This window comes from Pneumocystis murina (assembly GCF_000349005.2).
Source record: "Pneumocystis murina B123 chromosome Unknown supercont1.13, whole genome shotgun sequence".
Classification (NCBI taxonomy): domain Eukaryota; kingdom Fungi; phylum Ascomycota; class Pneumocystomycetes; order Pneumocystales; family Pneumocystaceae; genus Pneumocystis; species Pneumocystis murina.
The window spans coordinates 91,279-117,628 of NW_017802371.1; the positions used below are offsets into that span (position 1 = coordinate 91,279).

General features: G+C 27.5%; 20 protein-coding genes across 20 annotated transcripts; 9 read left to right on the forward strand and 11 right to left on the reverse strand.

Moving 5' to 3' along the window:
- Positions 1-1,739, reverse strand: PNEG_02281 (hypothetical protein). The gene is made up of 5 exons (XM_007876084.1): positions 1,470-1,739; positions 1,293-1,423; positions 853-1,241; positions 273-809; positions 1-228 (listed from the first exon to the last, which is right to left on the reverse strand). Exons 1-5 carry the CDS (start codon positions 1,633-1,635, stop codon positions 75-77), a joined length of 1,377 nt encoding a protein of 458 aa, XP_007874275.1. The 5' UTR covers positions 1,636-1,739; the 3' UTR covers positions 1-74.
- Positions 1,740-2,102: 363 nt separating this feature from the next.
- PNEG_02282 (pantothenate kinase) lies at positions 2,103-3,652 on the forward strand. Its single transcript, XM_007876085.1, has 8 exons — positions 2,103-2,181; positions 2,232-2,323; positions 2,377-2,751; positions 2,793-2,870; positions 2,919-2,979; positions 3,021-3,329; positions 3,372-3,489; positions 3,532-3,652. Exons 1-8 carry the CDS (start codon positions 2,136-2,138, stop codon positions 3,587-3,589), a joined length of 1,137 nt encoding a protein of 378 aa, XP_007874276.1. The 5' UTR covers positions 2,103-2,135; the 3' UTR covers positions 3,590-3,652.
- Positions 2,927-4,210, reverse strand: PNEG_02283 (hypothetical protein; the record flags this gene model as incomplete). Its single annotated transcript, XM_007876086.1, has 2 exons — positions 2,927-3,934; positions 3,982-4,210. 2 exons carry the CDS (start codon positions 4,208-4,210, stop codon positions 3,714-3,716), a joined length of 450 nt encoding a protein of 149 aa, XP_007874277.1. The 3' UTR covers positions 2,927-3,713.
- Positions 4,211-4,258: 48 nt separating this feature from the next.
- Positions 4,259-5,728, reverse strand: PNEG_02284 (hypothetical protein; the record flags this gene model as incomplete). Its single annotated transcript, XM_007876087.1, has 9 exons — positions 4,259-4,354; positions 4,395-4,551; positions 4,596-4,846; positions 4,890-5,002; positions 5,048-5,149; positions 5,193-5,260; positions 5,306-5,355; positions 5,399-5,594; positions 5,637-5,728. 9 exons carry the CDS (start codon positions 5,726-5,728, stop codon positions 4,259-4,261), a joined length of 1,125 nt encoding a protein of 374 aa, XP_007874278.1.
- Positions 5,729-5,783: 55 nt separating this feature from the next.
- PNEG_02285 (hypothetical protein) lies at positions 5,784-6,661 on the reverse strand (the record flags this gene model as incomplete). Its single annotated transcript, XM_007876088.1, has 3 exons — positions 5,784-6,275; positions 6,335-6,509; positions 6,558-6,661. 3 exons carry the CDS (start codon positions 6,659-6,661, stop codon positions 5,784-5,786), a joined length of 771 nt encoding a protein of 256 aa, XP_007874279.1.
- Positions 6,662-6,799: 138 nt separating this feature from the next.
- PNEG_04323 (hypothetical protein) lies at positions 6,800-7,740 on the forward strand (the record flags this gene model as incomplete). Its single annotated transcript, XM_019757836.1, has 3 exons — positions 6,800-7,003; positions 7,047-7,349; positions 7,389-7,740. 3 exons carry the CDS (start codon positions 6,800-6,802, stop codon positions 7,722-7,724), a joined length of 843 nt encoding a protein of 280 aa, XP_019613342.1. The 3' UTR covers positions 7,725-7,740.
- Positions 7,741-7,848: 108 nt separating this feature from the next.
- On the forward strand, positions 7,849-8,875 carry PNEG_04324 (hypothetical protein; the record flags this gene model as incomplete). The annotated part of the gene is made up of 6 exons (XM_007876089.2): positions 7,849-7,887; positions 7,922-8,076; positions 8,119-8,230; positions 8,274-8,378; positions 8,421-8,634; positions 8,675-8,875. Coding segments are annotated over 6 exons (826 nt in total), but the record flags the coding sequence as incomplete, so codon positions are not given.
- Positions 8,876-9,455: 580 nt separating this feature from the next.
- PNEG_02287 (hypothetical protein) lies at positions 9,456-9,946 on the reverse strand (the record flags this gene model as incomplete). Its single annotated transcript, XM_007876090.1, has 5 exons — positions 9,456-9,507; positions 9,548-9,584; positions 9,628-9,723; positions 9,769-9,826; positions 9,871-9,946. The coding sequence occupies 5 exons, from the start codon at positions 9,944-9,946 to the stop codon at positions 9,469-9,471; spliced, it is 306 nt and encodes a 101-aa protein (XP_007874281.1). The 3' UTR covers positions 9,456-9,468.
- A 634-nt stretch (positions 9,947-10,580) lies between these two features.
- Positions 10,581-12,476, forward strand: PNEG_02288 (hypothetical protein). Its single transcript, XM_007876091.1, has 7 exons — positions 10,581-10,683; positions 10,733-10,862; positions 10,907-11,050; positions 11,094-11,166; positions 11,212-11,374; positions 11,417-11,519; positions 11,565-12,476. Exons 1-7 carry the CDS (start codon positions 10,590-10,592, stop codon positions 11,668-11,670), a joined length of 813 nt encoding a protein of 270 aa, XP_007874282.1. The 5' UTR covers positions 10,581-10,589; the 3' UTR covers positions 11,671-12,476.
- Positions 11,845-13,143, reverse strand: PNEG_02289 (hypothetical protein; the record flags this gene model as incomplete). The annotated part of the gene is made up of 5 exons (XM_007876092.1): positions 11,845-12,070; positions 12,114-12,287; positions 12,330-12,750; positions 12,797-13,070; positions 13,111-13,143. 5 exons carry the CDS (start codon positions 13,141-13,143, stop codon positions 11,845-11,847), a joined length of 1,128 nt encoding a protein of 375 aa, XP_007874283.1.
- A 274-nt stretch (positions 13,144-13,417) lies between these two features.
- On the forward strand, positions 13,418-14,552 carry PNEG_02290 (hypothetical protein). The gene is made up of 5 exons (XM_007876093.1): positions 13,418-13,764; positions 13,821-13,892; positions 13,935-14,031; positions 14,080-14,231; positions 14,271-14,552. The coding sequence occupies exons 1-5, from the start codon at positions 13,494-13,496 to the stop codon at positions 14,444-14,446; spliced, it is 768 nt and encodes a 255-aa protein (XP_007874284.1). The 5' UTR covers positions 13,418-13,493; the 3' UTR covers positions 14,447-14,552.
- Positions 14,553-14,998: 446 nt separating this feature from the next.
- PNEG_02291 (hypothetical protein) lies at positions 14,999-16,065 on the reverse strand. The gene is made up of 5 exons (XM_007876094.1): positions 15,689-16,065; positions 15,459-15,639; positions 15,243-15,412; positions 15,135-15,197; positions 14,999-15,086 (listed from the first exon to the last, which is right to left on the reverse strand). The coding sequence occupies exons 2-5, from the start codon at positions 15,624-15,626 to the stop codon at positions 15,026-15,028; spliced, it is 462 nt and encodes a 153-aa protein (XP_007874285.1). The 5' UTR covers positions 15,627-15,639; positions 15,689-16,065; the 3' UTR covers positions 14,999-15,025.
- A 33-nt stretch (positions 16,066-16,098) lies between these two features.
- Positions 16,099-17,584, forward strand: PNEG_02292 (hypothetical protein; the record flags this gene model as incomplete). The annotated part of the gene is made up of 8 exons (XM_007876095.1): positions 16,099-16,200; positions 16,253-16,375; positions 16,420-16,456; positions 16,504-16,607; positions 16,651-16,672; positions 16,717-17,083; positions 17,126-17,254; positions 17,300-17,584. The coding sequence occupies exons 1-8, from the start codon at positions 16,110-16,112 to the stop codon at positions 17,582-17,584; spliced, it is 1,158 nt and encodes a 385-aa protein (XP_007874286.1). The 5' UTR covers positions 16,099-16,109.
- A 51-nt stretch (positions 17,585-17,635) lies between these two features.
- On the reverse strand, positions 17,636-19,331 carry PNEG_02293 (hypothetical protein; the record flags this gene model as incomplete). The annotated part of the gene is made up of 7 exons (XM_007876096.1): positions 17,636-17,774; positions 17,818-18,214; positions 18,259-18,616; positions 18,659-18,702; positions 18,749-19,080; positions 19,134-19,201; positions 19,257-19,331. 7 exons carry the CDS (start codon positions 19,329-19,331, stop codon positions 17,636-17,638), a joined length of 1,413 nt encoding a protein of 470 aa, XP_007874287.1.
- Positions 19,332-19,372: 41 nt separating this feature from the next.
- PNEG_02294 (hypothetical protein) lies at positions 19,373-20,174 on the forward strand (the record flags this gene model as incomplete). The annotated part of the gene is made up of 4 exons (XM_007876098.1): positions 19,373-19,424; positions 19,466-19,857; positions 19,901-20,047; positions 20,091-20,174. 4 exons carry the CDS (start codon positions 19,373-19,375, stop codon positions 20,172-20,174), a joined length of 675 nt encoding a protein of 224 aa, XP_007874289.1.
- Positions 19,406-21,360, reverse strand: PNEG_02295 (phosphoribosylaminoimidazolesuccinocarboxamide synthase; the record flags this gene model as incomplete). Its single annotated transcript, XM_007876099.1, has 6 exons — positions 19,406-20,577; positions 20,623-20,690; positions 20,732-20,755; positions 20,801-20,932; positions 20,986-21,190; positions 21,232-21,360. The coding sequence occupies 6 exons, from the start codon at positions 21,358-21,360 to the stop codon at positions 20,269-20,271; spliced, it is 867 nt and encodes a 288-aa protein (XP_007874290.1). The 3' UTR covers positions 19,406-20,268.
- Positions 21,361-21,440: 80 nt separating this feature from the next.
- On the forward strand, positions 21,441-22,137 carry PNEG_02296 (hypothetical protein; the record flags this gene model as incomplete). The annotated part of the gene is made up of 3 exons (XM_007876100.1): positions 21,441-21,769; positions 21,813-21,844; positions 21,893-22,137. The coding sequence occupies 3 exons, from the start codon at positions 21,441-21,443 to the stop codon at positions 22,135-22,137; spliced, it is 606 nt and encodes a 201-aa protein (XP_007874291.1).
- A 214-nt stretch (positions 22,138-22,351) lies between these two features.
- PNEG_02297 (hypothetical protein) lies at positions 22,352-22,824 on the reverse strand (the record flags this gene model as incomplete). Its single annotated transcript, XM_007876101.1, has 1 exon — positions 22,352-22,824. One exon carries the CDS (start codon positions 22,822-22,824, stop codon positions 22,366-22,368), a length of 459 nt encoding a protein of 152 aa, XP_007874292.1. The 3' UTR covers positions 22,352-22,365.
- A 368-nt stretch (positions 22,825-23,192) lies between these two features.
- PNEG_02298 (hypothetical protein) lies at positions 23,193-24,189 on the reverse strand (the record flags this gene model as incomplete). The annotated part of the gene is made up of 4 exons (XM_007876102.1): positions 23,193-23,420; positions 23,469-23,753; positions 23,810-24,008; positions 24,059-24,189. 4 exons carry the CDS (start codon positions 24,187-24,189, stop codon positions 23,193-23,195), a joined length of 843 nt encoding a protein of 280 aa, XP_007874293.1.
- A 75-nt stretch (positions 24,190-24,264) lies between these two features.
- PNEG_02299 (hypothetical protein) lies at positions 24,265-25,168 on the forward strand (the record flags this gene model as incomplete). Its single annotated transcript, XM_007876103.1, has 6 exons — positions 24,265-24,506; positions 24,552-24,584; positions 24,634-24,753; positions 24,798-24,808; positions 24,851-24,875; positions 24,921-25,168. The coding sequence occupies exons 1-6, from the start codon at positions 24,371-24,373 to the stop codon at positions 25,166-25,168; spliced, it is 573 nt and encodes a 190-aa protein (XP_007874294.1). The 5' UTR covers positions 24,265-24,370.
- Between the last annotated feature and the right edge of the window lie 1,182 nt (positions 25,169-26,350).

Below are 26,350 nucleotides of genomic sequence, written 5' to 3' on the forward strand. Positions count from 1 at the left end.
TTTTCTTATTTATTCATTATATTAATAATGTATATATTGTTTTCTGTTATTTTTTTCTAATGTTATATACTTTTTTATTCGTGTTTCCTTTTATTTGCCGACAAATCTTGTTTTTTCTCATTTAGTATTTCGTTTTCTGTATTATTTTGCAGATTATTTTGCATATTTTTAAAATTATGATGTTCTGAAAGAGTCACTTCACCAGTACAGTATGAATTTTTAAAAAATCTTTGAAAAATAAATAAAAATATATGAATTATAGTATAACTTACTGATGACAACAAGCATATCCCCACTGACCTTCATGCCACCATGAACCAAAGATTTGGGTATGATTATTTACGAGTATATCTTCAGGATAATTGGATCGAGATATCTTTTTTTCTTGACCTTTAATTACTTTTCCGTCTTTTGAATATTCCACATAATATTCTGTTTGTGCATATAGTAGTTCTTTAGAAGGAATATTAAAATGCTCTTCGCCTCCATATTTTGCTATGATATTTTTTCTAGAATGAATTTTTGCTTCATTCATTTCTTCTTTATGTTGTTTGTGGTATAAAGCACCCTGTGTCGGGTTGGCTTGAAGGTGGATATTCTTCCCTCTTTCTTCCGCTTGCCATGCAAAAACTTGCAATTTTTCAAATTCAGCTGCTTCGCCTGATGAACGCTCAAATTCATTGTTAGCCATTAATCTGTTATCTCGAGAAATTTTATTTGGATCATCTCTCATAGACCTAGTCTTTGGATCATAATTAACTGATGTTTCTGTTAGATTTAATAAATATTTTGCTGTATCTTCTCGAATTCTTGTTTTTTTTAGTAATAAAATTAATATAAAGTAACCCATACCTTAAATTTCGTGTACTTATACGACTATGTGGATCAAATTTTTGGCCTGGCATATTCGCTTCATCTGCATATTTATCATCATCTTTTGCTGCATATCCATCTTCTGAAATATTTTCTATTTTTCTATTTCTTGCCTTTTCTTGTGCTTTTTCGACTTTTTCATACTCTTCCACTATTTTCTGGTGCTCACGAGGATCATAGCCATTCCACCTGTCTCTTTTCGAATCCCATGTCATATTTGCTTGGTAAATCACTTCATCTGCTTGAATATCTTTACCTGTCCATCGAGCACCCAATTTTCGAGGTCTTTCCATGCATTCTTTGGTCTTATGTGTCATTGCACCGCAATTTTCACACGCTCCTTTCCGAAACTTTGTTGCTGCTGGTCCCTATGCACTTTTTTAAAGACTATTCCTTTTAATTAAGTTAATTAAACATACAGCTCTTTGGCCACGAAGAAAAACTGTACTTTGATCTGTTTCTGTTGTATAATCCTGCCTTAATCGCTGATGACGTAAAGACACCTTTCCTTCTGTCTCATCAATGTACCATGGTGCTTTGGAAATAAATTCTAAATATAATTAATCTCTTATTACCCTTATATATATAAGCTTAACGAGGAATATGCGGATTCACTTGTTTTCCATCTGCATCCAATTCTGGATCAATCGTCCCTGCCTTTCTTCCTTCTTCTAATTGCTTCTGACGCCAGCGTTCCTCCCGTCTGTTTCGCCCTGTAGTGGCATAAATGTTCATAGGCATAAAATTAGGATCTGAAGCCATAATGAACCAATTTATTAATTTAAAATTAAAGTATAGGCATTAAATAATATAAGATATTCCAAAATATCAGCGCTTGAGCTGTATAAAGACACGTTTAAATCAAAATTAATTGTTTCAATCCAAATATCAAGATAAAAAAGCGCTTTTTCAAGATTCTCTTCAAATATTTTGAATAATGAGTAATAAATATAGAGATATTTATCTTTTTAGTCTATATTCCCTGGATTTTCTATTTATTTAAAGGTATTCCTTTTAAGATTAATATTTATTCCAAAAATTAGCCAATTTTTGCCGTTCAAAAAGAGAAAAAAATAGAAATATGGATTCTTCTTTATATATTCTAGCTTTCCTGCTTTTTCTTGCGTCTTTTTTCCGACACTTTGGTGGATATTCCAAGCCTTTTTACCACCTGTTTTTTCGATGAGGTTGTCTGTAACGACAGTAAATCACCGCTCTAAAAGTACTGCCACTGGAAACGGGCACTTAACGCCCAAAATCCAATGGATACTGTACTGAAAACACTCTCTGTTCATATTAACCTTCAAGGTTTACTTATATAACCTTTTTTTCCGTGAAAAAAAGACTGATTTTGACAGGTGCAAGAATTGTTGCTGAAACAACTCCTGGAAAAACTCGGGAAATAGCTCTTCCGCATCATAAAGAAGAAGTTTCACATATTGCAGTAGATGTTAGTTTTTTACTGGGTTTTTTTTGCTTTAATTTAATGAAATATGGGTCTAGGTTGGTGGGTCTTTAGCCAAAGTTGTCTATATTACAAAAGATATTGAAGGTGGGAGTCGGTTTAACTTCACTCGCTTTGAAACAAAGAATATTGATGAATGCATTTCGTTTCTTTCATTTTTGTGTCGGCAGTATGAGCGTAGTAGGTTGGAAGGACCAGCTATGTGTGTTATGGCCACTGGAGGTGGTGCATTTAAGTATTATGATCGACTTCGAGATGAATTAGGAGTAGAAATTATTCGTGAAGATGAGATGGAATGTTTGATTGTTGGCTTGGACTTTTTTATTACAGAAATTTCAGATGAAGTGTTTACATATTCTGAAAGTGGGCCGATGAAATTTTGTGAACCATTGCCAAATATCTATCCATACCTTGTAGGTTTCTGTAAATTATTGTTTACTAGCTAATGAAGAAGCTTTGTAATATTGGAAGTGGTGTAAGTATGATTAAAGTATCAGGACCAGAAAAATTTGAACGTATTGGGGGATCATCGGTAAGTTTTAAGCTATATTTGTTCTTTTTATTAATAAGATATATCTAGTTAGGTGGTGGAACCTTATGGGGCTTGATGTCTATATTAACAAATGCAAAAACATTTGATGGTCTGTGTTTAAAGATTAAGATCTAATTTCTAAGATATTAGAAATGTTAGAGATGTCTAAATCAGGAGACAATACTGTTGTAGACATGCTGGTTGGTGATATTTATGGCACAAATTATGAAAAAATGTCTTTAAAGTCAACAACTATTGCAAGCACATTCGGTAAAGTGTTTCAAAAAAAACTAACTAAAAAATACGATACGATCCAAGATTTTCAGTCATGTTTTCGTTCAGAAGATATTGCTAAAAGCTTATTATACGCTATTAGTAATAACATTGGACAAATAGCATATTTGCAGGCTCGGATTCATGAACTTGAAACAATTTATTTTGGAGGAACATACATAAGAGGTCTCTTTCATCAATATGGCTTTTTAAATACTTATATCTTAGGACATCCTCTTACTATGCATACGCTCTCATATGCTATACGTTTTTGGTCAGGAGGAACAAAAAAAGCTTATTTTTTAAGACATGAAGGATATTTAGGTGCTGTCGGTGCTTTTCTTAAGTAGGATCATTGTTTAAAGATATGTTTAACTTTTTTATTTAGGCATCAACCTCGTAACTGGGGAAGACGGAGAGCCAGTCGGATAAATGGCGTGTCGTAAATTATAAAATATATTAAAATTTAAATATAAATTATCTAACTTTTATTCAACTTCTTTTCTATCAATAAGCCCTCAAGTATGTTTCTGCTGAGAAATTGCTATAATTTGTATTTTGTATAATATATTAAATATTTTTTCTAAACTTTTCTTTAATTAACAAATCTTGATTACGTTGAATCAAAAACATCTTCGCTTTTTTTATTGTTCCATTTATTCTTAAAACACGTATTAATATTGGCTGGTCTTGAATTGTTTTTATAAATGTTAGTACTGCCCATACAAGTCTATAATGTTGCCGTGATACACGAATAATGCCTGTATGTGTTGCTGGAGAATAATATTTGACTAAACAGATTTATTAATATATATATAGATGCTATATTCTTCTTTACTATTCAAACTTGCTGCAATCAGCCCTTGTCCCCAATCACCAAAATTAAGATAAACATGTTCTTTAATTAAATTTAATAAATTATGAGATGTTAAGGTTGTTAATTTGTCTGACAATTTAATTGGAATAAAAGGCTTGTGTTCAGTCCAGTTTGTGTTAAAAAGAGTAGATATAAGTTGGTTTTCTTGAAAAATTTGAAATACAATATAACGAGATTTAAATCGAACCATGTATATGTAAAAAAAAATGAAAAAAAGAAATATAAAGCTATTAATAGATTATGCTTTTGATAGAATATTGTTGATAAGAAAGAGCGGATCGTTTCTTTTTTTTGCTTCCATAAGGATATCTTTCGTATGAACAGGAGGATCGGTCTATAATAGTTAATGAAGAAAACGAAAAAATGAAACATACATAAATATCATGAAATCGACCATCTTTAAAACAGATATGAATATTTATGTCGCCCGTATGTGTTTTGAGTGTAAAATAGATATGTTCTTTTGTATTATCTTGTTTAAGATTTTTTATTTCAAACAAAGATGTTTGAAGATCCAATAAGGATTGGTACCTGCATAGTCAATAAAAAGGAAAATGTATTTATAGAAATTATACCATAGACATGTTTGTTCTTTTTTATATCTATTATCTGTACTAAAGGTGTTTCTGGTATGAAGAGCCTCTTTTGCAAAAGTTTCACAGGATTGTTTTTCATTTTCGCTTTTTCTTATCTCTTCTGTAGCTTCTTCTAGTTGTTTTTTTTTATGTTGATAGATAGTTTGGTAATTTTTTATATCTTTTTTTAACTTGATTGATTTTGCTGTTTGTGATGACAAAAGAGAAAGAGAATCTTTAAGAGAAAGGTTCTAATAAAAATAAGTCAATTCCTCTATGCCTGTTTGGATATACTTGTTCTGCATTTTGTTCATTATCTTTTAATTCTTCAATTTCTGCTTCCATTTTCTCGATCTCTTTTAGCATATCACTTGCTTCAAGAGCTTGTTGAATCATTATTTCATATTCTATAAATCTGAGCATCTTTATTTTTGTTTTTATAAATAATATACCATTGCAAACTTTGGAAATGGTTTGTTCAAGATTTTGACATGTTGCATTAAGACTTTCTTTTGTATTTTTTAACAGAGATTTAAGCTCCATATTTTTTTTTTCTATAATATTTAATTTTAGATTTTCCTAAGAAAATTTATTCACCAAGTTCAAGATTATCTTTATTTTCAATAACTAAAATGGGATCATCTAAAATTGCTCGAAGATATCGTCTAATATATTGTCAATTAAAACTTCTTCAAAAAAACCACATTTACTCTTTTGTTTCTTGTTCAATATATGAAAATTTTAATTTTGAAAATAGCTCCTTAGTATATTAAAATAATCAAAAAAATATATAAATTGCTTACTTTGAAATATTTCAAGTCTGATTCCACCATATTTGGACTTGGAACATTCTCGTTTATTTCCATTATTTGTAGATTTGAGATTTTATCTAGATCTGATTGCTGACTAGATGTTGTAATTGCTGAATTTGTTTTTCTAATATAATCTTGTTTTTGAGAGTGTATAAAAAGTTTTGTTGATATAAAAGATGAAATAGCTCTTTAAATAATTAGCAAATTTCTTATAGAAAATATTTATTACTTTTGTATATTTAAAAGATCCATATTATTTTCTTTTGATTCTTTGAAAGCATTTGTAAGATTAACCATTTGTTTAACAACAATGGTTGCCATGGCGTGTGTTGCTATAGAAACTAATATAATAGAAGCATAATTTTTCTTCCACTTATTATGTTTTAGGCCAGCCAACAGCCTCTAGTCCAATGCTCCCATCTTCCCAGACTACCTTTCCTCTATCCCATTCTCTTAATCCTTTACTATAAACAGGAAACGATTCTTCGTGTTTCATTTCTGAAATTATCTTTTGAGAAAAGTCAGTTTGTAGCAAATTTCGAGACACTAATTTCTTCCATAGTGGACTATTCCCCATAGTTTCAAATTCTTTATCCAAGTCATTATTTTCATTTGAAGAAATTGCAACGTCAAGTCTTGGATTATAATTTGGGTCAAAATGTGTATCAAGCATTGATTTTCCTGACGAATAAAAACCATCATCATTCCCCTCCCTTGATATTAAAGGATACTCAGGTCCGATTGACGGCGATTTTTCCTTATTTGATAAAAATTTTTTTTCTTGTTGGTTTTTTTTTTCTGAATCATTATTATCTGATAAATTCACTTTAAAACACTTTTTTCTTCCTTTTGTTATTGATTTTCCGACCTAATAAATATAATAGAATCAAATATATTCCTCATATAGCCCTTATAGCTTATAAATACCTCTTTATTTTCCTTAATCACTCTATCGTGACTAGAATTACAACGATAAAGTTCCTGTAAACGTTTTTTTGCCTGATACATTTCTTTACGAATAAGTGCATCATTATGTGCATCTGTATCTTTAATTATTCTTGTCAAAAATTCTTTATTTAATCCTCGTGATATAGGACCTGATCTATAAAACATTTAATTTAATATTATTATATCCTTTTCATTCTTTTACCTTTTTTTTTTAAGAAAAGCTTTAATTCCAATACGTTTATATTCTATTTCCTTCTCTTCTGCTTCTTTCTTAAGAAGCTCAATAATCCAGCTGTCTTCGCTCATTTTTGTCTTGTATTTTTCATAAATCGAACGTTATCTTTAATCACCGGAGATCTAGATTATCTTGATATGATAGATAATAGATAAATTATAGTTACTAGAGCAACAAAATTTTATATAATTTCATTATTTTGAAAAAATATGGATTTTTCAGAATATTTTCGGTTCAATAATAATAATATTCCTCCAGAAGAATCAGTTATTATTGTTAGTTTTACAGTTTTGGTTTCTCCTGCTTTTATTATTTATCATTTTATAAAAACATCAATTGAAAATAATCAAAGAGTTATTCTTGTAAGATTTTTAGATGATTTTGAGGATTTGTTATTTGCTTCTAAGAAATGGGTAGTTTTTTGATTACAAATAAAGATATATTAAAGCAATGTAGGGTTTCGATTTATTATCAAAAGTATTATCAGGAAATCTTATTTATATTGATGGATTGACTAAGTTATATGGTCATTGTTTGGATAAATGGTCTTCAAAGGATAAGAATATTCCAAAGAAATATGTTACTTTGACGGGAGAATCTAATTTAAATGGTATTTTTTCTACAATTATGTCAAGTATTGAGGAAGTTTCGTCTCCAAATATGAAGCCATCTTTGATTTTTTGGGGAGTGGACTTTTTGGTAGCAAGTGAGATTCTTACACCATCTGACCTTCTTTTACTTGTTTCTTCCTTACAAGAGGTAATTCGTTGTTTAATTATACTGTTTTGACCTTATTAGATGGTTCATTATTGCGTAATTACGTTAAACTCAGATTTTGCATTTTTGTCACCTAAAAAAAGACCTTCTGATCTTGAAATCAATTATTCTACTTTTGCTTATGCGATTATTCATCGTGCACATTCTATTATTAGTTTACGACATTTTCCTAGTGGTAAAATAAAGGAAGTAACAGGTGTGATTAGGATTTCCCGTGGTTCAGGCTATTATACTGCACAAAAAGATAATTTTTTAGATATATCAGACCATGAAGAATCAACAAATACACAACTTGAAATGCTTTATTCTGTTAATGATTCAGGTGTTCGATTTTTTCACAAAGGTACAATTTTTTAATATTAATTCAAAAAAATCCGTGTTTTATAATTTAACTATTCAATATTTAACATATTATTCACTTTCATTACATTAAATAATTAAGGGTTCTTGTATTTTATATTCTATAAACAGGTATATTTAGAATGGTTTCAAAATTATATAAACGACTCAATTTTTGGATGTAATTAACGTATAAAAAAGATGATTTTTATTAGGAAAGTAGGAACAGGTGGATCTTTTAGAATTTATGAGGATAGCGTGAGGTTGTACATGAAAAAATGTATAGAAATGAGATTTGTTTTTAAACGAAAAATTCATCGACCTCTGATACAAAAACATATGATGATTCCTGAGGATTTAGGGATGCTAGGTTTGTCAAATATATCTTTGAGAATTGTTAGTAATGAATAAGATGTCTATATTGCGCCTAGTAGAAGCTGTTTACCATCTTTTTGGAAAACACCTGGTCAAAGAATAAGATTAGCATGGAGATGGTTTTATCATCAGATAATGGGATGGTTTCAGTTTGTAAATTTTATTTATATATATAGAATATCAATAAGATAGGAAAAAATTGTTTGAAGAACGTATTAGGCCTGTCAGAATTGATTTTAAACAGTTGCAATTAACAATAGGAAAATTTTATGAAAAAGTGAATCAAGCTTATGCAAAGTATTTTGATTAATTTTTTTAATTTTTGTAACAATAAGATAGCGGGGATATTAAAGAAATAGACTCTATATGTGGCAAAGCTTATGCTAAAACATTAAAATCTCAGATTGCAAAACGACCTGAAGCGCTTCGATTTAAATGGGTGCTTCATCGAATGATAAAGCCTCCAAAACTTGTTAGTTTTTCTCAGGCACAAGTAGAAATTGATTCTAATAAGTATCTTGCCCAAGCAGTTTATAGAATTCATTCAGAACAAGTAATTTTTTTTTTATGTAAAATTTAAATAATTTTTTTAGAGTTTGACAATTTTTTCAGATGGTTTAAAAAAAGAAGAATTTTTAAAAGAGTTTATTGAATACTATGTTTTTCAGTATAAAACATGGGTGTTGCCATACAAATGGTATATTTGGGGAAAAACAGTAGAAGCATCACCCGATGCTATAAAAGTAAAATTATGGAAAAAAGATGGAAAGAGTGTAAGAACGGTAAGATTTTAATGTTATTGTTATTTAAAGTTGATATTTTTTCAAGAATTATACATATAAAAATAAGTAATATTGATTTTTATTATAAAAAATGTAAAGGTTTTTCTTTACACTAAATATCTATATCAGAGTATTCTTTAAATCTGATACAATGTTTTTATATATGTATTAGCAATTAAATTGTTTTGTTGCATTTTGTAAAATGCAGATATATTTTGACATTTTAAAATATTTTAAAAAGATTTATAGTTGATAGGATTGTTATTTATCATAATGTTTATGTTCGTTTTTAGAAATAAATATGATTAATTATTGGTAATATTTATCGTATTTTATTATGTTTGCATGATTTTGGCTTTATAATACATTACATATAATTATATTTATAAATATATAGAAAAATTAGATTTAAAAATTTTAAGAATAGTTTTCATATTTTTTTAAAAAATTGTTATAGAATTCAAGTTGATTTAACATAAATTTTACAACAAATTATCAACTTCATTTTTTTTTAATTTTTAATATCAAAGCTCAAAGATATAAAAATATTGGCTATACATTGAACTATATATTTAAGTTTATATTATTACTATTTTAATTATTGATTATTTTGGTGATTCTGAAATCTTTTGAGGAAAAATAATCTATAATTTTTAGTATACTAAATATAAAAATTATACATACCGGTGTATACATTACAACAAACGCAACACCTGACATTCTATATTATAAGTATGTTTTTATAAATATATATGAAATTATACATAATATTTGTTAAATTTCCTTGAGATATTGAAGTTTGCGCTTTTCCATCTAAAAAACCAGAAATAGTTCCAACAAGAGATGCCCATGCAAACCATCTATAATTCTTAATATTTATTTATAAAAATTTAACTAATTGTTACTTATTTTTGAAAATCATTGATGAAAAACTTAATATGGATACAAGTATATTTGTAAAGTCTATTAATTATTAAAAATTAATATATATATATATATATATATGCCTAGTTCTTCCTCAACTTCAATGGGTGTAAACTTTCTTATAAGATCCTCTCTTCTTGGATCTTTTGATTGTGTCATTTTATATATTTTCTTAAAAAATTTAGTTCAAAAAAGAATAAAATTCTTATCTAAAGAAATACTTATTAAAGCTATAAATAAAAATAATTTTTTATTAATAGATAAATATCAATATTATTTTTGATTAAATAGAATTTATTTTTAATCAAATCTTTCAAATATCTTACACTTTAGATTAGGATTATTTATATCAAAATATTTATTATTTTTTTAATTTATGATTTTAATTCTAAAATTGATGCTAACATTTATATTTAATAGAATTTCTTATTAAAATTTGAATATTCTGAAAAAAACAATCTAATAAAGTAGCTTTCCAAATAACATACTAATTCCAGAATAAAAGCTATAAAATTTTAGATATTTCTAATATTTTAATCTATTAATATTTATTTTTAGATCAGATAAGATCGAAAGATAAGCATTTGAACAAGCTTTTACGTCAAAAAAATATTATATATTGACATTTTTTTGAAAAAAATAAGATTAAAAGTACTATAAATGTCCTTAAATATTTTAATATTTGTTATTAATTTATTATTAGTTTTTGAGGAAATTGATAAAAGAATTTAAAAAAAAAAAACAGTTTTTCAATTTGATAAATTACTTATTATTGGAAAAAAAACATATATTTTATCTTTTTATGATTTATAACGTATATTCATTTTCAATTGGTACTCGTTATTTGACATATACTACATTTTCTCGTTCATCATATGTTATTAAAGGATTATTAAGTAAATTTTTGCTTTGAGAGACGAAAAAATATAATATTAATAAGACTAGCCATTATTCCAATCACGGCATTTGGATTAGGTACATGGCAATACTATCGTCTTAAATGGAAATCTCAACTTATAAAAGAATTTGAAAAGAGAATATCTAGTGAACCTTTAAGATTAACAAAAGATGTTAAGTATAGTCTTTTTATATATAAATTCAATATTTTAATAAAACAAGTTTTTCTGATGTACTTTCGCTTGAATATCAAAAGGTTTTATTAACAGGAAGATTTAAACATGATCAAGAAATACTTGTGGGACCTCGACTATTTGAAGGGAAAAATGGATATCATGTTATTACACCTATAGAAATAGGAGATGAGTATATTTTTATGTTCTGTAAAGAATAATGCTAAAAAGAATAGGTGTAAATGTTTAATTAATCGTGGTTGGATTCCATCTTATATGGCTGATCAATCAAAAAGAACAGAAGGATTGGTATGATTTGTTTTCTTATTAATACTTTGAATTTAAAGATTGAAGTCTTCAGAAGAAGTTACTATCCAAGGTTTAATACGTTTGCCTCCAAAGAGTAATTTATTTACACCTAAAAATGAACCTGAATCAAAAAAATATTATTATATTGATATTGAACAAATGTCAAAACTAACACAATCAGAATATATATATATAGAACAGTTGATAGGTATTAATTATTTCCTATGTATACATAAATAATTTTTTTAAGATGACTTTATTATGGCACCTTTTTTAGCTACTAAAGGAAAACCCATTGGCAAACTAGCTGAAATACAAATACGAAATAAACATTTAGAATATATGTTTACATGGTACATAAGTTATGTTTCATTGAATAATATTGAATTATTTAATAGGTATTCCTTGTTTATTGCAACATTATTCATGCTATATCGTGTATTTAAACAGCCGCAATCACCATTAATTGCTAGAAGAGCAAATCAGATCAAAAGATTTTCCTGAATTTTTTTAGTCCTTTTTTTTTTTATATGTTTAGATATTTTAGACGGAGGAGGCATTTGAGATTCAAGTTCTCTTGGAATATATTTCTGAAATAAAGAATATAAAGTTGTCTTAGCATTGATTTGTCGTTGTCTATTGTTTGTAAGGATTATGAAGATTTCTTGAACAAAGCTATTACCTTTTCATAAGTTGTATAACATCTGAATCTTCAATTGTTTTTCGTCCAGCATGTGCTGCGAAGGTATCTAAATCTTCTGAAATTTGTTCGAAAAATTGGTCGGATGCTGAACATATTATTTTAAGTGCATCCTTTGATATTTTTAATGTTGTAAAATTAGCTGCTAGTTGTCTAATAAAGGCCATTGGTAATGATGGTAAAGGAATTCCATGCCGAGAAACTCTACTCATTATTAGTAAAAATTATGAGATAAATGATTAAGAACTTTTGTATTTTTGATTTTTTGGATGAAACAGATGTTTTTGAAGTTTGTTTTATACTAGGTTTTGTCGATTCTGGCAGTAAAAATTCTGGAAGTGTATCTTTAAACGATGCTGTTTCAGTAATCATCGGGCTTTTTTCAGTTAAAAATGAAATTTCTAAATTGGTTGAATCATCCCTAAATTGTTAAAAAATACATTACAAGATACATTTAACTCACTCAATTGTATCATTTCTATAAAATCTCATTTTTAAATCCTCTTCTCTAAAAAAACTTTCAGATTTTAACAATCCGTCATCATGAAGTGTAAATTCATTAAAAGATGTACTATTTGCTTCTTGTTCATTATAAATACTGATATGTTCACTATCTTTTTCAAGACTTAACCGATCGCTTAATCGTTTTATATTAGCTCTTCTACCAAGTTCTATTGATTGTACTGTATGTTCTTGATCTAAAGGAATTGAAAGATGAGGTGGAGAAAAATCTTCTGATACATCTTCTGAACTCGGAATATTAATATTTGGCGCTTCCATATTCTCTTCTGATTCTTCTATATTTTCAATATCATACATATTCCTAAACTCATCCTCCAATCCATAATCATTTGTCCTGTTTTTTTCTAAATAAGATGGCAATGCTAAGATTAATTCTTTAAAAATATATATATATTTAAAAAAAAATACCTCTACTCAGTTTTCTAAGAATATCCCTAGGTGTATCATGGAACGTTTGGTGTTCATTCTTCTTTTTCAAATGTAAATGAGGTGTTGCTGCTTTCTGTAATGCCCGTGCAGTATAAGGTGTTGGCGGGTTCTTTGTAATACTATGAGGTGTCTGTCCTGTTCTTGGTCCATACCTTTCCCTTGATATTGGTGTTTTTCGCGCAGAAAAGGCTGTCTTTAGTACTGATGATGATTTATTTGATTGATTAGCTAGAATACTTGATAATTGTCGTAGCTAAAAATATAAGAAAAATTACAGACAAAAACGCCTATACCGATGTATATGGAGTTTCAGAGGACTCATCCATCTGCTTATATGGTCTATATTAGTTCTTTTATCCGTTAATTGTCTATTTGTATTAGATTGTTATATTTGTTGATAAAAACACGCCTGGTACCTCCAGAAATCCAGTTTTTTTGCGTATATCAAATAAAAACAAGACCTAACAAGTATAAATTGTTTTCATATGTATTTATGGGTTCTTTTGAGGGTTTATTAGATGTTTATAAGATACATCTGGTTATCATTTTTTGTGTCGTCGAGTAAGGCACTGGGGCCAACGACATAAAAAGTGAAAGGGAAAATATTCCTATAAAAAGAGGTTTTAAAGAGGTAAAATGACAAAAAATAGGGTATTTATAAAAGGAACCTATAGATATGTCTGTTTCAGAAAAAACAGCGAAATCAGAGGGTGAAAATAGCACATTTGAGTGCTTAGAAACGGAAGAAATAATTTTAGAAAAAAAACGAAAAAAAAAAGAGAAAAGGAGGCTATATAGGTCTAAAAAGAGGGCTATAGAGGAGCCTTATATGCCTGAAACTGTTTCTTTTCTTAGTGCAGCGATACAGGCAGATTATGTTGAAAAAAAGATTCGAGAAGTATATATGAACTATTCTTCATTAGAATTAGAAGATATGAGAATGTCTGGTATTATTTTATTTTGAATTATCTCTTTTATTATCTTATTTTCTTTTTTTTTACAGAAAAATACTTTTTTGAAACTTGTTGGACGGGCGGCTGGAATCTTGAACATTTGTCAAAATTTCTAGAAATAGGTTATTTTTCTCGGGTAAATTTTCATTATATTTATTTTTAAGGAATAGGATATGATCCAAGATATATTCCAAGTCCTTGTGGGAGTCCTCATACAATTATTCTTGCTATGGCAGCACTTCGAGTAGCAGATATTACAAGGTGAAAAATGTAAAAAAAATAATGTTTGTTTAATGCAATATTTTTTAGGTCGTTACGTTCATATAAGACAAAGGATGGAGATGTTGCTAAATTATTTGCTAAACATATTAAATTGAAGGATCATATTAATTATCTTTCTCGTACACGATTGACAATAGCTGTAGGAACTCCAGGACGTATTTTAGATCTTATAAATTGTGGTAGAAAACATCTTTTTTTTTCGTGTTTTATATTTTTAGATTCCTTAAAAGTGGATTTTTTAAACTGGATTATATTAGACACAACATATAATGATGTTAAAAAAAGAAAATTTTGGGATATGCCGGAGTGTTGGAGAGCCATGATAAAATTGATAACGACTGATCCTTTGAAAACTATGTTAAAGAAAGGAAGTGTTAAAATTGTTTATTATTAATTTGTATTTGATAGTCTTCTAATGGTTTATATTGAATATATTTAAAAATTATATTTGGCAAATTATAAAATTAAATTTAAATAGTGGTTTTTTTTTCAAAAATAAAATGGATTGGTAAAAGCTATTTAAAGAGTCTTTTGTGAGTTTTTAGCGGATCATTGATATGTCTTCGACATTTAATCTACATTAGTATCATTTTTGTTAGAATTTTGATAAATTTTGTCATTATATCTTTTTAAAAATTGTTTTCAAAGATATATTAGTTTCAGACTTTTTATATGAGAATATATAAAAATATGGTTTGTTATAAAATAGATAATTATGGAAACGTCAATTCAAAGAGACAAATATTATATTTCAAATGAACATATGAGAATGATTATATTATTGTATTTCAAATTATGAACTTTTAGAAGCAGGATTATCTGAATATATAAAATAATAAATATAATATTTTAAATGAAACTATATTTTCGATGAAATTATTGAAATAATTCGGCAACACCTCCTTTTGAAAAAAATTACATGTTTTTGAGAACTTATTAAAATCATGTGTAAATTGAATATATTCAAGTTGAATCATAGAATAACACATTTTTTTTGTTTCTTTTGAATTTGAACTGAAGGCATAAGTACCGCGCTTATTAAAATTAGTTTCAAAATACTATGTTTATAAAACAATCCCTACCGAATTGCTTCATCAAACACATTCTTTAATCCTTTTTGTGTAAGTGCAGAGCATTCTAAATATCTAAAGAAGGTTTATAAACAAAAACATTTTCATCAACAAATCTACTTTACTGAATTTATGTCTTTTGCCATTTGCAACCCTTGTGAATATGTAATAGGTTCCATTCTTTTTTCTCGCAATTTCTCTAAGACAATACAATCATTACGAAGATCTAGCTTAGTTCCAACTAGAATTATAGGAATATTAGGTGCATGGTGAGATATTTCTATAAACCACTAATTCATATGTTATTATAAATTTTTCTCTATTAATTAAACTTGCCTTGGTTCGTACATTTTCAAAAGATGAAGGACTAACAAGTGAAAAACAAATAATAAAAACATCCGTTTGAGGATATGAAAGGGGACGTAACCTATCATAATCCTCTTGTCCTGCTGTATCCCAAAGCCCTAAACTAATTGGTTTTCCATCAACCATTACATTTGCCATATAATTATCAAATCTTTGCCCATAATTAGTCTGTTTCTGATAACAAGACTCATCAAACATACACTGTAGGTATATATTCTCTTGGAAAGGTGTTTGTTGTATAGCTTATTAATAGACATGTCTTTCCTACTGCTCTAAAGGGAAAAAATCCGTTAGCCTTAGTTTTTAAGTGTTTTTTCCCAAAAAAAAAGGAAAAATAACTGATATTTATTCTCTCTTTAACATAAAAACACTTTTAAAGGGGATTTCCCCTTGCTTTTCGCATATATTCAACTTTTCTTCAAAATAAAAAAGTCCAAATTTTCCATCGAAAATAAGTATTTTGACCCTGTTTTTTAAACTTACCCATCTCCTACAACTACGCATTTAATAGCTTGCATTTCTCTTATATATCTAACGCTTTTTTATGTTTTTCTTTCAATTTAAAATAAATAAATTTATTGTCGTCAATACGCCAGACCCGTACTCAGTCCGTCAGACGTCATGAAAAATGATATTTGGAGCCAGAAATCTATAGAAGAGTCTATACGCCTCTGTTTGGATAAGAGACTGATCTTTCTTGTCTATATTCAAGGTACGTCCTTTTTTTCCCGGTTTTAAATGACCTTTTTATGATATATATAAAGGAGATGATGAAAAATGGATTGATAACCTTTTAACTCCACAGGTTTGCAAGGAAATAAAAGAAAAAACGGTTTCCCTAAGATTATTTAATGGAACAATTGAAGCCATGTCTTTTAAACAGATGGGTATAGCTTTTTTTCTAGGAAAAAAATGATGATAATATCTTCAGTTGTTGTAAATAGTGTTCCGTCTATTTTTCTGATTAAGTAGATATTTATTATAAGAATAAACTATTATATTAAGCTTTATTAAGGGATGGATTAGTTAAAAAGTCATTTTATGGGAATGCAACGGCAGAAAATCTTATTGAAGGTATTCAAAGTTTGAGTAGGGAAAAATCTATGTCAAATATTTCAGGTAAGAAAAATATATATTTTCTTTGCTTTCTGAAGATCTATAGAATATGAGGGTGCTTGTAGAAAGTATAATAACTGGATTTATAAGTAAAAGAATTAATAAAATTTAGTTTATTAAATATTCAGGAAAAGGATGGTATTTCATCTATAAAATCTGCAAAGATGAATTCAAAAGATGGAGGAAAGAGAAAAAAGTATGTTGAGGAGTTGAAAAAAATGAAAAAAAAAGATTTAGAGGAACGAATGTGTATTTTAGCTCGAATTAATGCTGATAAAGAAGAAAGAAAAGTAAAAGAACAATATAGGATCTCAGCGCGTTCGAATGAGGTTTCTATATTTACAGAGGATACTAGTTTTCAACAAAGTGCTAAAAATATATGTCTTTTAAATATACGACTTTTAAATGGATCATCTATTCAAGCTAAACATTTTACGATCAATAATACATTGCAAGACGTTCGGCAATGGATTGATGAGGTTTTCGGACGGAATATTTTTCTTGTATATTTACAATATTAGAATCGGACAGATAATAAGATACCTTATGACTTAATTCAGGTGTATCCGAAAAGATTGTTTAGTATTTCAGAAGAAGTAAAAACATTGGAAGTTTTAAACTTGTATCCTAGCGCAACACTTGTTTTAAAGGTTTCTTATTTTAATTTTAGTGAATAAATAGTTAATTTGCAAAAGCCTATAAAGAATGCTATATCGGCATATGTTAATTTGGATAAAGGTTATTTTTCTAAACTATTCGGGGCCTTTGGTTATTTCAAAAGCAACATCTACTCAATTTTTGGCTGGATATCTGCAGTTATTAATAAAAATAAAACAATTAAAAAAATGGAACAGAATAAAAAAGTGCATTCTTTAAATGATCAACAGATATCGACTTCCGATAACAGAAATAGAGATAAAAATGTTTGGTATAATGGAAATACGCTTAACCAAGAACCCCCTGTGGAAAAAAATAATTAAAAATATTAATTATAGTGTCTATTAACTCTAATAATTATATTAATATCATATTTAGTTAGTTTCCGATTTTTTCTGTTCTATATATATATTATTTGCGGTTGTTTCTAATTCTTCAAGTTTCCAATTAATTTCATCTTTTTTAATTTCTAAATGATGAAGTTCATGTGCTAAACTCCAAATAACAGAATCACTACTGATGAGTATTAATAATACATGAGATCAATAATCCTAACCTTGCTGTTTGAATCCATACGGAATAATCATCCAAAAAAAGTTTATTATATAAATAATAAGTATCACCCTGTTCAAATATTCTTCTTATTTGTAAAAAAATTTTAAGAATCCAACGTTTTCCTAGTTTCAAACTACAATATACATCTTCCCAACATTTTTGAATAAGCCCCCAATGCCTATATAATGGGTATGCTAAAGCTCTACGAGTACATGCAATAACAATTTGTCTTATTGTAGAAAAAGACATGTCTAAACATGATAGAATAGGTGAAAGTTTCCCTATAGTCCAGGGTGATTCAGAAGTAGGTTCTCCCTGAGTTGTTCGAGCATCATATGCATAAGAAAATAAAAGTGAAAGTATACACAAATAAGTAGATTTAAGATTATCAATGATGTCTTAAACAATTAGTATGCGAAAAAATGACTGAAAAAAATTATACATTCTTTACGAGGCAGTTTTAAAATTTCAAGCTGTTCTTCTTTTGTAAGAATGATTGTATCCAATTTTTTTTTTTTTTCTTCCAAAGATGTATTTTTCTGTAAAGAACGAAGAATTATATATTCTTGAGATTTCCATTTTAAACATTTTTGAATCTCATCATCCTCTATATAATCTGCCATGTAATGTTCATCATTGAATTTAAGATCTTCTTTTAAAATACGTTCTTCAGAACGAGATGTAGAAGTACTATGCTCCGGGTCATTAATTTCGTTAATATCATTTCCTGAATCTGACGGAGATTTAATATAATTACTATATTGTCCATTAAATCCATAAGATGCATATAAATGTAGATTCTAGATGTATTATTAGTAAAAGTATTCATTGGTATAACATACTTGCTCAGGAGCTTTTTGAGGAAGTTCCCAGTCAAAAATAAGACCTATATATGTCTATTATAAAAATAATAATTGTTGTAAATTACAAACCTTCCGTATAAAGGCTATTTGTACTATCGTCTTGAATAGTATCTTTTGTGCAATAATCTATAGAACTCACTAAACCATTTTCTAAAGTCATTTTAGAATTATTTTGAATATTTTCTTGTGTATTCTTTTCATTTATTATCTCAATAATTGGCGCTGTTGTTTTTTTATCACAAGATGTTTTAGATCTTGAAAGAAGTGTTGATATCAAATCCAAATCATGAAATACCATCCCAGATGTTTCTTTGGATAACTTTATTTTAACAGTTTCTGATGAAATATCGTATGACATTTTACTAAACTTATCTTCTACAACATTTCCTGGTAAGTGAAGCCTATACATGGATTAATAAAGAATATAATTAAAATTAAATTATTCAATATGAACCGAAGATAGTATGGAGTAGCCGAAAAAATAAATACGTTTTCTTCTACATATATTTCTACATTTTGTGTCTAAATAAATAATATCTTATGTTAGCATAGATCAAATAATTAGATGTATATTTACACGAATAAAAACTGCGTGAATATTGATATAAATGAAATCCGTATCTTGTTCGACAGAGAAAGTAGGTGTTATCATTAATAAAAAGTGTATTGAACTTTGTTATCGTAAATTCAAAGATGCGTTTTTTGAAAAAAAACTTTGAAATTTTTAAAAAAGGATATGACAAAGGTAATGATGACACTATATATATATAATAACAATTTTTCCAGTTTTTGAAAATTTTCCCTTTATGAATCGCCCACTTGTTCTAATAAAGTTGAATCAATTGAATGTAGTTGAACAAATAGCATTGGGATCTGATAAAGATTGCGGCGGAAATAGTAGTGCTCAGCTAATATTTGATGAAAAAATATGTTGTGGTCGATTTCACGGAGAGATTGTATTAAATCCTGATGGGCCTATGTATGCCACATTCCGTATAAAAAAAAGAGATTTTCTTAGACCTAGTTGGGACCTAAGTCGTTATCGATATTTTTCGTTATGTGCTGCAGGTGATTCAAGAACATATTCTATTGATCTAGAAACAACGTCTTTCCTTGGACCAGATCTCTACCGAGCGTCTTTTACTTTTAAAAGTCCTGGAAAATGGGAAATTATTACTGTATGTTTTCTATTTATTATTGTATTATGTTGAATTTTTCAAGATACCATTCAATAATTTTTGTTTCAATAGAAAAGGTGTTCAATTATCTTCGTATCATTTTTCTGAAGTATATCGAATTCAAGCAGTAGGTATTTCATTATTGGATCGACATCCAGGCCCATTTGAGCTTTATTTCCGTTGGATGCAAGTAAGTACAGTATCTAAGGCCATATGATATATAACAGTGTTAGGCAACTAATGAAGTTTATTCTACATCTGATTTTCCTGAAATATCAAGATGTGAAATAGAATTACACAATAGTATTGTAAAATAGAACTAGCATAATTTTGATATTTTTTTCATTTCTTTGGCATTTTTTTTATAAATTAGCTTATCTGAGTTCTAAATTGTTCTATATGTTTTTATATCTATTTAGTCCATGTGTTTCCTGTTAATTTTTCATAAACTTCTATATATCTTTGTCTTGTTTGATAGATCACCGATTCGGGAAGTATTACATCTTTTTGTCCAGCTTTGTTTTCTGCTTCAAGCCAGTTCCGTATGTATTGTTTGTCTAGACTATATGGCTCGCCATCGACCGAATTGCAAATCCAAAATCTGGATGAATCGGGTGTTAACACCTCATCTACTAATACAAGATGACCATTTGTGTCTACACCAAATTCAAACTTTGTATCTGCAATAATAATTCCTCTTTCCATGGCATATATATGCGCCTATAGATATAAATAGGATTGAGTTATATTGTTATAAAGTTTTACCTCTTTATAAAGTAACAAAGAAAGCCGTTCCATTTCTTCCGCATACTTTTCTCCAATTTCATTTGATGCTATCTTTATTAACTTTTAAGCATTCTGTTTTTTCAAATACCTTCTTTAGGATTAATATTTTCATCTAATATGGTTTAATATGAAATATTATATTTAAAAAACAAATTACCCTGTTCTCCCGGCTTTGCTTTTTTGCTAGGTGTAAATAATGGCATATCTAATGCTTGTCCTTTTTTAAAGCCTGAACGTAAAGGGATTCCATGGACTGTTCCTTGCTTTACATATTCTTTCCATGCCGATCCTGATTTTTTCATTAATCTCATTAGTCTTTACAATATAAAAAAAAAGACTTACCTGTTAAATAACCGCGAACAATTGCTTCTATTGGAAGTACTTGATATTTTCTTACAATCATAAATCTTCCTTCAATATTTTTTCGTACTTTTTCAAGTTCTATTGGTAAATTGACATCAATTAAATGATTTTTACAAATATGTCCAAGTTTTTTGAACCAAAATAATGACAATGCCGTTAATATTTTGCCTTTCTCCGGTATTTCCTAATTTATTAAGATTATTTATCCACTTCAAAGAGACATACACTCTTTAAAACTACATCATACGCACTAATTCTATCACTTGTAATAAATAAAAGTCGATCCACATCTAATTCATAAATATCTCGAACTTTTCCCTGTATAATTTTTTGATATTTTTCTAAAACCATCATTTCTAATTAAATTTTAAAGTCCACAAAAAGAATATATCGCTCTTTTTCTCGTTTTGCCCTCTCGTTAACAATTTTAAATCATGCAACACTTAAGACAAACTCTTATCCTTCAAATTCGACATCAACTTAATGAAACCTGGCCTTTACGTATTGAAACTTTAACCAATTTTCTTAATGAATTGCAAGACCAAATACTCAAAAAAAATACTCAAAGTTCCCCCCGACCTAGAAAGCGAAGTGTTCCTAATAATAATGATTTTCTTTCCGATATACCTGATAAATCCTCTAACAATCTTTTATATATTCCAATAATAATTCGTGATGGTCAGTCTCGAATTAAAAATGAATGTTTTCAATTACTCCAAGAATGCGATCGTGTACGTGTTTTAGTCAATTTACAATTTCCGAAGTAATATTCAACCTTTAATATATAAAAATATTAATATATATAGAATATCGTCCAATGAGATTTCATCTTTAGAAGGTTTATTTATTGATCTTGATTATTACTAAGTAGTAAATAATTTAATAGATGTTTTATCAGAACTATCACAGGCTCAAAGTACTTGTACAATAATTAGAGCCTCAATATCTAAGTATGCTAGAACAAGAGCCAAAGTCATTGGTAAGGGAGGTGGAGAAGAAAGATGGGTAGCTGTCCAAGAAATAGATGAAGAGGCAATATTTTTAATTTTTCATTATTCTACGCAGTTACGAAACATTTATGTTGTATTATATACCCTGGTGCAGCGATATCGGTCATTATTGTGCTTGTAAAGTATATCATTCTGTATATGATAGTTTATATATTTAAAATTAAAAATCATGTTTATATTACAATTATTTTCTAATTACATTTTATTTAAGGTATATATGCATCGTATATGCGCATATATGTCTGCTATATACCCACAGCATACCCAATGTATGCACTATATATACATACTATATAATACCTATATACATGTTATATGGATCATATGTGTATTACATGCGTTATATGCGTTAAGACACCCGACATAAAAGTTCTCCACTCAAATTAAGCCCAATTGCCTCTCTAATTTCCATTACCCCTTTCCGTGTTTGAATAAATAAACATTCTCCCATCTCCAAAGCCGGTATAAAATTGACTCTTTGCCTAGTCAAAAGTGCCAAATTAGACGCTGACATCCATTGTCGACGCCCTGGTTTGCTTATAACCTTAATTTGTTTCAAAACTGGCACCATCATCTGATACTTTAAATCCACCCATATACGGCGTGTTGATATATTATCGAAGGTGGTTGGAGTATAAACTGTGTCAGGCCCACAATAAGACCCTCGACGTACTGATCCTAATAATCCATGTGTATATAATCCTAAACATATATCAAGATTAAGTTTTGTTGCAGGCAAAGATGTCTGTGCTAAATATGCTCGGGAAGCATTTTGAAGGTGAGAACAAAGATAATGAAGAGAAGGCATTGGTTAGCAGATAAATTTTAATATAATAAAAAGGACGATAGGTATTTATAGAGATGTGCTTTAAAAAAATAAAAAAATATAAATATTTAATAATAATAGATTAGTATGTATTATGTATATTTTTATATTTTTATGGTTATTTTTATTATAATATTAATATATTTTATTTAAAAAATATATTAATATTATAAATATAGTTTTTAAAAAATATATGTACTAATTTTATTTAGAAACCAATATTTTGTAAATAAATAAGGATAAGATGTTAAAAATATTCTGTTAAAAGTGTTTGATTATTTTTGTTTTAAAAATATCTTTCGTTTTATAGAAAAGAAGCATTTTTAGTTTATTAAATTATTTTTTCTGATTTAAGTCCTTCTTCTTTGTATTTCAGATAAAGTTTTTCTTCCAGAAAGGAAAAGAAGAGGTGATATGATCAAAATCCCGGCTAATGTGTGTAAAAGTCGAATAGAAGTCCAATGTAGATAAAATAAAAATTCAATAGATAAAAGTAAAAGAAAAAATAAAAAACAAGAGAAAGAACTCTCCCTTAAAACAAAAAAAAACGAAGATGTTTCAAAAGATGTATTTTTTAACTATATATTTTGATTAATTATTAAAAAAGTGTTTGTTTAATGAAATACCATTTTAAAAAGCTTAATAAAAGCAATTGAAATTGCACCAGAAAATATTAATGACAGGACTTTTGAGTATTCTTTTTCTTTAGGAGAAAAAGTGTGAGAAATTTCAGAGAGTGGACCGTATCGTATGGGAGGTGTAGGCATTTCATGTTCATTACTAATATCAACAATTTCAAGTTTTCCTAATTCATATAATAAGGGTATTGTATCACCAAAAGAGCCGATAACAAGCGTTAATGATAAGGGCGTTTCTGAAAACAATAATGAAAGAGGAATTCTATTATGATTCTTTTAAATAAAAAAATTAGCTTTTTTATAAGAAAAAATCGACCAAAATCTTCTACCAGGACCAAACGGGCCTTTCCATTAGAATCTACAGGAACAACTAGTACACTTTCCATTTCTTTTTCTGGATGTCCGATTAATAGCATACTTTGATGTGGTTGAGCTAAATGAGATCCCCGTTTGACATTAAAACTTAATGATAATGTATCAGAATTCCCAAGTGACCATGATTGAGCTGATTCATCTGGTATAACATATCTAAATTAGAATATTAATTAATTTATTTCTTCACATAGAAAAAATCTGACTTTCGAGTTGAAATTCCAGGTAAATTTGATGATATTTCAACTTCAATAGAATCAATATTCCATGCCTGTTTTCCGCTGATAAATGGTGCCCATAATAGTATGAAGAAAAAAAAGAAAAACTGGTTATACATTATTTTTTGGCCGGAAATCGGTTCTTAAAATTAGCGACTTTTTACTTTCTATGAATATCCGCTCAAATATAACTGGAATATTTCCCAGGAAGTTGCTTATAACCTCTTCTTCTATTTAATTGTCTTATATTTATTACTTTATAATTTTTTAAAACTTGGTATAGTTCTGAAAAGAAAGCTTATGGAAACTGAACCTGCACGTAAAAAGACTCGTATTAAAAACTCTCAATCCTCTAGTCTTAATAGTATATCTAATGAGAAACAATTCTGGTTAATGAAGGCAGAACCGGAGTCACGTCTTGTTAAAGGCCAGGATGGTTTTTTAAAATATAAAAAATGAATAAAAACTAATGATTGAGCAGTAAAATTTTCAATTGATGATTTTAAAAAAGTAGGTAGAAAGAATTATGTATTATTTTTCATTTTTTTTAAAAAGTGTTGAAGAGATTTCGCCTTGGGATGGTGTTCGAAACTCAGAAGCTAGTATGATAATGAGAGAACGGATGAAAGTTGGAGATCTTGCATTTTTTTATCACAGCAATTGTAAAAATCCGGGTATAGCAGGTTTGTATATATATTATAAATTAAAAGATATTTTACCTATATAGGTATTATGCAGGTAAGATTGAAAATGAAATATATTGGTTCTGAAGATTAAAAGATACACAAAGAAGGTTATCCTGATTGTAATAATATGAGAAGTTCCTTTTTTTATGTTTAACGATTAATAGATACTGCTTGGGATAAAAATCATCCATATTACGATATGAAATCGATTAAGGAAAAACCTAAATGGTATATGGTTGATGTGAAATATATAAGACATCTTTCTAGATTTATTTCTTTACATGAATTAAAGAAATATAAAGAAGGTGCTCTTAAAAATATGATGCTTTTAAGACGACCTCGATTGAGTGTACAGAGTGTAACTTCTTATGAATGGGATTTCATTTTAGGACTTGAAAAAGAAGTTACTTAAAAATGTCTTAAAGATTTTTGAAGGTTTATAAATAATGAAGTTTCTTAGATTATTATTAAGAATAACATGATGTATATTTTTCTTTATAATTTATATAAATTGATTAAATATTTATTTTGAAGATTTAAATTCATAGATATTATAAAATAATTGTTTTTATGAATTATTTATCTTGACTATTATGTATGCATTTTATTTTTAAAAAAATTAAAAATAAACATTGTATTTTTTCTTAAATATTTAGTAGCTTATTATTTTTATTGGTTGATAATTTTCTTTGAAACATTAATAAATTTGTTAGATTTTTATTATTTTTACAAATTAGAAAAAGCTTCTCTATATAATGAATTGATTAGGATAGATAAAAATAATACTTTTAATATTTATGATTATAGATGATATTTAATAAGATTATTTAAATCATTTAATTGATTTAAAATAATGATTAAAATTCTTCATTAAAGGAAAAAATAAATTGTAAATGAATTGTAAAATTATTGATATTTAAAAAAACTATATTTTTTCAATGTTTTTATTAATTTATGTTTAAAAGAATTATTTTTAAATGTGTTAAAATTATGTATTATAAATAATTTACTTTATATTTTTTGGTGAATTGTTATCAATTTGTTAAGATTCAATATTGTTTTAAATGTTAAGAATAATTAATTAATAAAGGATTATTTTTTTCAAAGATATTCTAAATTATATTATATAGTTAATGCATCTGAAATCTTATTTTTTTAGATAGAATATTTCTGCGATATCTACATATATAACCATTAGTTTTTATTTATATATTCAATTAAAAGATTTTTTCAGAGTATATCTGATTATTTAAATGTTTTTAGAATGAACTTATACATATTAAATATCTATATTGAAAAAAAAGACATATCATAAATAATAAACCAATTAGTAGATATAATGACTGAATTTTATAATTAAGTTGTCTCCATTGTTAATAGAATTATTTGTTGACAAGAAAAAATATATTTATATTAAAAATATTGTTATATTTTGAAAATTTAAGCTAAATATTTATTAAAAATTCCTTTAAAGTAACAATGCCAGTCAATAATTTTATAATAACAATCTTTGATTATTTTATGCTAAATAATAATATAACCATTACCAAAAAAGCCACAATATATGGTAAAAGGATTTAAATAATACTTCAAA